Source organism: Propithecus coquereli, unplaced genomic scaffold, assembly GCF_000956105.1.
Source record: "Propithecus coquereli isolate 6110/MARCELLA unplaced genomic scaffold, Pcoq_1.0 Scaffold42, whole genome shotgun sequence".
Taxonomy (NCBI): Eukaryota; Metazoa; Chordata; class Mammalia; order Primates; family Indriidae; genus Propithecus; species Propithecus coquereli.
Window position 1 is genome coordinate 9,469,324 of NW_012149952.1, and position 9,332 is coordinate 9,478,655.

The window sequence follows — 9,332 nt, forward strand, 5'->3', positions numbered from 1 at the left end:
CTCTTGATTTCATTCCTTAATTGCAAGCTATTCCTCACACGTGCAAAACAATGGAGGTTAGGAATCCCACTAGCCCACTAGAATGAAAGCTCCATGAGGACAGGGAATTATGTCTGTTTTTTTCACTTCAACATGTCTGATGCTTAGAAGTGCTTAGTAAATATTTGCTGAATAAATGAATATATATGATTTCCTTTTCAGTGATGAGCAAATTCTTCACAGATAATGCCAGTTAGCATAGATTATATTAACAAATACTCAAATGATCAAATATTTCAGTAAAATTTCTCAGTGAAAGAGTACTCCTTTTTCCCTCCTCTTTCTTCTTTCCTCCATCTTCATCTGTAAAATGCATAAAAATAAAGGTATTCATTTCATAGGATTGCTATAAAGATTAAAAGAGTTAAAACATACAAAGTACTTAGTATGGTACCAAATACATAATTAACTTAGTAAAACGATTGCCATTAATATGAATATGATTACTTCAAATCAAATAAATAAAGGTCCACATAATGGGGAAATGGAGGAAACAAAGACAAAAAAAAGGTTGTTGTACATTTCACACGTTGTAAATGTCCCTGAACACACAGTTACTGATGTGCTTCAATGTTTGTAAATTCTATGAGAGCTAAAAATTATAAACAGCATTTGTCCGGCACATCATAAGTTGCTCACATGTATACTTTTTCTAGAATTTTTCTTGCAAAATTAATTAATGGAGGCAGAGAGAAGACATAATTAACAATCAGATAAACATATGACGATTATTCCTCAAATATTGTTATATTTAATTTCCAAAAAAAGATCACCTCTCTACGAGTTCTTGTCCATTCCAGCAAAGGGTGTCATTTTCCGCCACAGGGCTATGGCTGCAGATGTAGCCAGGCAAAGCACTATAGAAGCTGATGAAAGATTTCAACTTCTGAATTAGTTCCCTAAAAGAAAAACAAAACATCTGCGCATAAGAGGCAAGTAAACACAGTATGAGAAAAGTTTAATTTCCTTATCAGCATGACAGAAAGGCTCTGCCAGGCTGATTAGAGCAATAAATGATTTTTAAAGACATTCTTGGCTACAAGGCCACAATTTCTTTTTTTTAAAATCAATAAAATGATATTAGACAAAAAGTTCCCTGGTATATAAGATGCTGGTCCTATCAGAAAAATGATTTACTTCCAACATCCATTTTCTAAGATGTTCGGCTTCCATTTTTTGTTCAGAATGCCGTTACCTACGTATTCAAAGGTGCTGATTACAAGGCACGTTGGAGCACTACATATCTTTTGGTTTCTGAGTGTAATTGAGTGCATTGATTGTAATTTACAATGCTATTACCCCAGAGATGGCCCCTTTCCATATAGGATCTGGCTAATGGTTGCAGATCAGAATCTCAGGGTACCCAGAACAGTATAAGCTCCATGAAATTTTCCTGACATTATAGTCAGAGAAACTTGCATCTGCTAGAGGAGAAGGTTTCTTTGTTCTCTGACTGTATATTGTGGTTCCTTATGAAGGGGAAGAAAGGGGGAATATGATTCTAGTATATTTTATTATTTGTTTGCTTTGCTTTTTATGCTATATATAAGACAAATGTGTGTGTGTGTGTGAGAGAACATATTATGTATGCAATTGTGTATAACATACATATATAAATACTAGCAAAATTTCTGATGTATTATCTTGTTTCAGATGTACATGGATACACAAGGCAAAACACCATAGACTGGAGAGAAGTGGATATGTTTATAAAGAAATATTAAAACATCTGTGTAATAGATGTCCAGTGGTAAACAAAAATAAAACACACTTTATTTTCTAAAACAATGTTCCTGATAGAAAAAAAGTTAAAGCATTCTTTACACGGGAGGAGGGGGGAAGAGGGAGGAGGGGACGGGTATTTGTATACACAAGGAGTGCAATGCTCACTACCCGAAGGATGGACATATTTGAAACACGGACTTCGGGGGGGGCGGGGGGAAGCAAGGGCAACACACGTAACCTAAACATCTGTACACCCATAATTTGCTGAAATAAAAAAAAAGAAAAAGAAAAAAAAAAGCATTCTTTACATCCAAGTCTACAGTACATTTAGACTAAGTTTTGGAGACTCTGGTCAGGGAATATTCTGATGGTGGAGTAATTATTCACTACTGTCTCTGGGCTAAGAATGGATTGGCCTGGTGTACAGGCCTCTGTAGGAACCAGGAGACTGAATCTCATTCGTGCACTGGTAGAAGTCCAGAGCCCAGACATGCCTTCTGGGAGTTGGTCTCAGATCTGGCTAAAAGAGGAAGACTGGTGGAAATATCTTCTTGTATTTAATGCCATTTTCCATTTTATTATTGTTGTGGTTTCAATATGGTTTGTTCCCACCATAACTCATGTTGAGGCTTGGACCCCAGTGTGGCGGTATTGGGAGATGGTATCTTTAAGACGTGAAAATGGGTTAACGTCTTTCTTTCAAGAGTGGATTAGTTTTCGAGGGAATGGATTAGTTCCCAGGAGAGCAGGTTGTTACGAAGCGAGGTTGCCTCTCATGTTCGTCCTTTTCACTTGTGCCCCGGGGTCCCCTTTCATTTCTCAGCCACATTTTGATACTGCACGAGGCCCTAACCAGAAGCTGCCAGATGCAGCTGCTCAATCTTGAACTTCCCAGCCTGATAAATAAACCTCTTTCTTTATAAATTGTCCAGTCTCAGGTATTCTGTTATAGTAACACAAAACAGACTAAGACAATTACCATAAAACTATTTCTTTGAACTAATGACTGAGAGAAAGAGAGAGAGAGAGACAAGAGACAGAGAGAGGGAGAGAGGGCTCTCAGCACATGTTCACAAAGGTCTGGGTCACAGCAAAGCCAGGGTGATGGACAGAGTAACTCAAGAAAGGTTATTGGGACATACATATAACTCCTGATGCCCCAAGAGTTGCTTCCTGCTATACCGGTACTCCCTCGCAGCCTACTCCTGGTGTCGGAGCACCGTCAATCTCTAAGGAGAAGAGGCTCAATACTGAGCTCTGAAAATAAAAGTCAACATTATAGTTTCTCACAGAGGAAAAAGATGGGTTCAATTAACGGCTAATAGGAGAGATGCTCTATTTTACAGGGTAATAACGCAGTTCCCAAGAGTGGAAACTGAAAGACTAAAGGCTGAGGCTGAGTAATTCCCCCCACTCCATAAGGAAATGGAATATGGCCATTAGTCTATGAGAAACAATGGCCTTCTCTTTAATGAAAGAGTTTCCCTTAGGCCTCCTCCTACCTCCAGACCTTCTTTCACTAACGTAGCACATGGTAAGAAAAATTGAACCCATAGCAAAGCCTTCCAACTTGATTTCCCTGGAAGTTAAAACAAAATCACGCTGAACTTCTCCTAGCCCTTGTGGTTTTCTTGGCTGATTGTAAAGATTATTGACAAGTTGAAGGAGAACCAGATGAGGTTCAATCTAAATGCCAAGGGGATGAGGGGCTGTAATAAACTTAAGACCTCCCACTTCAGTGTAGAAGGGTATTACCTGAAAGGGTCAAGATACATGTCTGAGAAAACTATAAAGAATGTGAATAATGTGAACACAGTCTGGGTCATCACATTCTATTAATAGAACTCAGGGAATCTGTTTGAAAGTTGAACAAGTTAACTTGGGAAAATAAAAGGTCATCCTACTTCATTACCTCCACAGGACATATAGGATGGACTACAGGAAGAGAGAGTGCTTTTTAAACTTACTTCTGCGTTAGTTATTTTGAATTTATAACACGTTTTCATTCAGTAACCATGTTACATTAATAATCATGGTTGGGTTCTCAGAACAGCCCCTTCAAACCTGTTATGGGTAGTAGCGAAGAGTACTGATTTTGGACTCTGACCCAGCTGAGTTTCAAATGCCAGCTACTCCCTCACTTACTCAGCAGGGAAAACTTAGGCACATTCTAAACTTCTCTGAGCCTTAGTTTCCTTATCTGTATAATGAAGATAACGATAACACATATCTCGCACAGAGTAATCCCTTCACTGTGTTAGCTGTTGCCAACATTACCTTTATCATGAGTCCATAGAATAGAATATATTATATATATGAAATATATATTATATTCCAGATAAATTTCTATATGGAGGACAATTAAAATTTTTTCAAGTTCCAGATAATTTTATGTGCACATGATAATTAAAATCCCTCATCTTTTGAGGTGGGTATCAATAAGTAAAACCACGTTCTCTCCCAGCAGATTTTTCCTGGTACTCTTTTTCAAAGGCTAGCTAGCTACTAAGCTGGGTAAACCTCTTGACTAATTTGGTATAGCATTTTGAATGGTCCTCTTCTCTGAGCCTGGTAGGAAGGTGGTGGCGGCCTTCAGAGGGATTTGTGTCTAAGAATTTAAGCATCAGATGTGGATGGCTAAGATGAAGTCAAGTTAGAAAAAGAGATCAGTCATCTCTCTGGAGATGCAATGCAAATCAAAACCACAATGAAATACCACTTTACACCCACTAGGATGGTTATAATAAAAAAGACAGACAATAACAATTATTGATGGGGATGTGAAGAAATTGGAACCCTCATACATTGCTGATGGGAATGCAAAATGGTGCAGCCGCTGTGGAAAACAACTTGGCAGTTCCTCCTAAAGTTAAGCATAGAGTTACCAGATGAACCAGGAATTCCACTCCTAGGTACATACCCAAAAGAGTTGAAAATAGGTACTCAGATAAGTGCATGTTCATAGCAGCAGTATTAACAATAGCCAAAAGGTGGAACAAGACAGATGTCCATTCACTGATGAATAAACAAAAGGTGGTATATCCATACAATGCAATATTATTCAGCCTCAAAAAGGAATGAAATTCTGACACATGCTACAACATGAGTAAGCTTTGAAAACACTATGCTAAGTGAAAGAAGTCAGTCATGAAAGATCACATATTATATGATTCCATTCATGTGAAATGTTCAGAATATGCGAATCTATAAAGACAATAAAGTAGATTAGTGGTTGCTTAGGACTGGGGAGATGAGGGTTGGGGAATGATAGCTAAAGGGTCTAGGGTTTCTTATTGTGATGAAAATGTCCTAAAATTCATTGTGATGATGGCTGCACAATTCCATCACTATACTAAGAATGACGGAATTATACATTTTAAATGGATGAGTTGTATAGCATGTGGATTAAATCTCAATAAAGCTGTTGCCCCTGCCCCTCCAATAAAAGGGTAGAGAAGAGGTGAGAAATATATCTCAGAGAAAGAGAGGCTTGTCTACTCTGGGGAGAGATGCCCCTTGGAAGAATGGAAGGATACAGTCAGGAGATCTGGGAAAAGACAGGTTTAGATGGAAATAAAATAAACACACAGGTGAGGAATGAGGAAAGAAATTTGTAAGAGCTGCAACTTTAGCACTGCAACAGCTGTAAGCAGTGGCTAAAATTGATTTCTTCCTTCATCTTTTAAAATAAAATCTTTTGGTATTCTTTCTCATTGTAAAAGAAATAAATGCCCATTATGGGGAATTTAGAAAATAAAGAAAGGTAGAAGGAAAAAATTCACACTCCCAGCAGCCAGAGAAATCACTGTTAACATTTGAGTGTATTTCCTTCTAGACTTTTTTCTCTTGAGTAGAATTTCGCATTTATTTCTTTAAAACCTATTCTTCTTGACAGGCTTGTTTTCTGAGTCCTTTTTGGTTCTTAGTGTGTATTATCCTCATTGGAACCTACCTAGAGTCCCAGGTGGATTTGATTAAAAAAGAACCTCAGAATAATGAAATAAATGCTAGTTCTCAAATAATTCCCAGGCCCTGTGGGATGAGGCAGTACCAGCCTTTTGAAGAACAAAGAGCAGGTCTCCAGCACACTAGAAAACTGGCCAATACCTAAGAGTTCCAAAGGACAGTGTTACAGTGTAGGCCATTCCTTTATGCAAAACCTTCTGAATTACTGTGGGAAAAATAAACCTTGGTTTCCAAAAAAACTTTGATTCTTGAAAATAAATCCAGACATACTATTTTGGAGGGTAGAAAAACAGACTTTCTAAATGGTTGGAGAGTTAATGAGCTTTTCAAAGGACAGCAACAACAGGTGATAATGTCCTCTGACATGACAGCAGCAGAGTGTGACAGGAGCAGTTTACCTCCTACTGAGTTTCCTGGCCTCTCCCATCTCTCTGTCTCTTTCTGTCATTCCTTCCTATACTTGTTCTAGCCTGGGAATTAAGTGTACTTTATGTTTTTCATTTCTTAGATAAAGCTTTATATCCCCTTGCTTATAATTTTAAAAGGAGATGAGTTGAAGATTTCTATTCCTCTCTTTTTAAAAAGACACCTGAAACTAAACTGACATATTAATTATCCATGTATGACTCAGTCCAGATTTTTTTCTTTGTGCTAATAGCCTATGACAGACAACAGGCAGTTTGCTTGACTGAATTGTCTTTAGGGGAAAAAAAAGGATAAAAAGTTTGGACAATTAGTTGCCTGGGATGGGAAAAACAATTTGATTGAAGGGAATGTTCTTTGATTCTAATTCCATTTTATTCTAATACATACATGTCAAACACACCATTGATATATAAATAGTGGAGCCTACGGCTCTCACTTAGGGCAAACCCAACATTTGCTTAGGGCAGTCTGCTCAGGAAAAAGAATCTCCTCATAGAGGTTTCCATTCAATGTGTTAAATGTGGAACTAAAGGATAGGGCCTCCTTGCATGCACGAACCATTTTGAAATATTGCAGTTGGGTGCACGTGATCTTCCCTGGAGGGCTTCCATCATCCTGGAGAGGAGTGTCCCCTTCTTTGGTTGTGGGGGAGGAGAACGAACGCTTTTGCTGTTTTGCAATGATTTGCTTGGGCAGGCATCAAAGCAGCACTAATTGGAAACCACTGCAAGTAAAAACAGCCTTTCATCCCCGACTGCAGATCCTGAACTTTTTTCCTTTATTAATAAGGTTCTTTTTTTAAAAAAAATGTAAAATAATATGAGCTCATTATTTTTAAAAAATTAAAACTGTAGGAAAGTATGTAAACTAAAATAACTAAAATTGGAATGATGTGATGATGCCTAATTCTGATGGAGACAGCCTTTCAGTTTGACCCCAAACTACAACTTTGTACCATTCCAAAGACCACTAGCCCATACTTTTTCTCATACCATTCCTTTTGCCTGGAACATCTTCCTTTCTTTCCTCCATCTGTTGAGAGTTTGTTTGAACTTACCCTTCAGGTCCAGCTCAAAAGTTACTTTTTCCAAGAAGCCTTTCTTAACTCTCCCAGGAGAGCTGCTAACTTAAACCATCTGTGATTCTGCCACTCTTAGCTCAGTTTTGGCACTTACCCCAATGTACGAAAATTATTTATTTGTATGTCTGTCTCCCTAACCAGGCTAGGAGCTCCTCCATTCACTGGCGCCTAACCCTTACACAATGCTGAGCACAGAGTGGTGTTGACAAATGTTGAAAGAAGTAGAGTCCTATTTAGGGCAGAATGACTTGTACCAGACCTGAAACTCGTTGATTCACTCAGTACACACTTTGTTGTTTTGTTCAGAGGGTGGGAGACACCACTGGGCAGTCTGAGACGGAGTGGGAGTAAGCATTGATTTTGGCCCAGGGAGCTGAGATCAGCTTTTGTTCTTTTCTTTCTAGGTCATTTACTAGTGTCACCTAATCCATTGCCCCTTTAGACCAAGTCAGAGGGGAAGGAGAGGAGGGGGAGGGCAGGAAGTGGAGGGCTGGAATACATAGATGTAATTTCACAAGGGTGGAGGGAATGTGACTTGTTTACATGTTAGACTAGAAGCTTGGTATACAGATGCAGGATGGACTATTCAACTATAGATCTGGGGTTTTGAAAAGGAAAAGATATTGCTCGTGTATTCTACAAAACAATAGAATGGGTATGAAAATGACAAGGTAAACAGTAGCATAAGGGAAGTGGCGAGGGAGGCATTCGAGAGGCAAAGGAGGGAGAGGCTGACAACTGAGATTTGCAGAAAATATGAGAGCTGGAAGGACCTGTGATGGTCTGACTTCTATTCTGATTATACTACTTGTGCATCTTGTTCTACCCTCACTGTTTTAAATCTGATGACAGATATTTTCAATACTTCTCCCTTAAAAGAACTCTGAGTCCCACACATAGACCACCAGTCAAGTATCAAATCGCCTTGAAATTGAACTAAGCTATTTCTAAGATTAGTTGTGTGTTGCAAACTACCCAGTTGGGGGCAGACAAAACAAACAGATGACTTCTGAATGCTACCAAAGGAATCCTGCATTTCTTTGTGTGTTGTTATTTTAATAAGGCAATGGGCTTTTCAACTCATAATCAGATTCAGACAGCTTGCTCACAATCTCCGCAGACTGAATGCTACAATAGGGTTCCTTTGCAATTATCATATTTTTAATCACAGAGGCTGGAGCTTGGGCATGGGCGTGGGGGTTGCTGGAGGCACATATATTTTTCTGGACAGTGTGAAATGCTGTGCAGAACATACTGAGAAATTTACAGAGGTACTAACACTCTGCCAAAACAAACCCTCCTAATAACATCAGACTGCAGGGGGCAGTGTATTTAGCAAGAGATCATCTTAATTCCCACTTCTCCTCTCTCCCTAAGAGGGTTTACAATGCCTATTTGAGGGCGTTAAAGAAAATCAAACACTCTCCTGTTGTTTTGTTTTCTTCTTCTGCCAGAGAATTCAGAAAGAAAGGCTCTATCTCAGACTTTAATACTGCAATTTGCAAAACAAAGATGAGAAGCATAATGGGGCAGGCTCATGCTTCCAACACCCCAAGTCTACAGGCTTTGTCAAGTTTTTTTTACTATCCTGCTATCTTTTTTTTCCTCTGGGGGTTAGCCACAAGTTCAGAAAATGAATCTCAACAAAGTGCCAAATCCAAGTGCCCAGCCCAAATCCCATTTATCAATGTCTACTTTCCCTGGATTAATCAACACCCATAGAGCCACCCCTGGTAAGGTGAAAGGGAATAGGTCCCACAGAGCCCAAGGTAGAAGCCATGGCACACATGTAGTAAGTCCTCACTTAACATCATTGATTGGAAACTGCAACTTTAAACAAAACGACAGGCCGGGCGCGGTGGCTCACGCCTGTAATCCTAGCACTCTGGGAGGCTGAGGAGGGAGGATCATTGAGCTCAGGAGTTCCAGACCAGCCTGAGCAAGAGCGAGACCCCCGTTTCTACTAAAAAATAGAAAGAAATTACTTGGACAGCTAAAAATATATAGAAAAAATTAGCCGAGCATGGTGGTGCATGCCTGTAGTCCCAGCTACTCGGGAGGCTGAGGCAGGAGGATCGCTTGAGCCCAGGAGTTT

The 9,332-nt window shown here is 39.2% G+C and overlaps 1 protein-coding gene across 1 annotated transcript in view; it reads right to left on the reverse strand.

Annotated features, from left to right (window-relative positions):
• The window catches only part of GPC3 (glypican 3), a 428,110-nt gene that overhangs the window by 129,339 nt on the left and 289,439 nt on the right, over window positions 1-9,332 (reverse strand). The window contains exon 5 of the mRNA XM_012653413.1: window positions 813-938. Coding sequence (XP_012508867.1) covers window positions 813-938 — 126 coding nt within the window. The remainder of the gene's footprint in view (window positions 1-812; window positions 939-9,332) is intronic.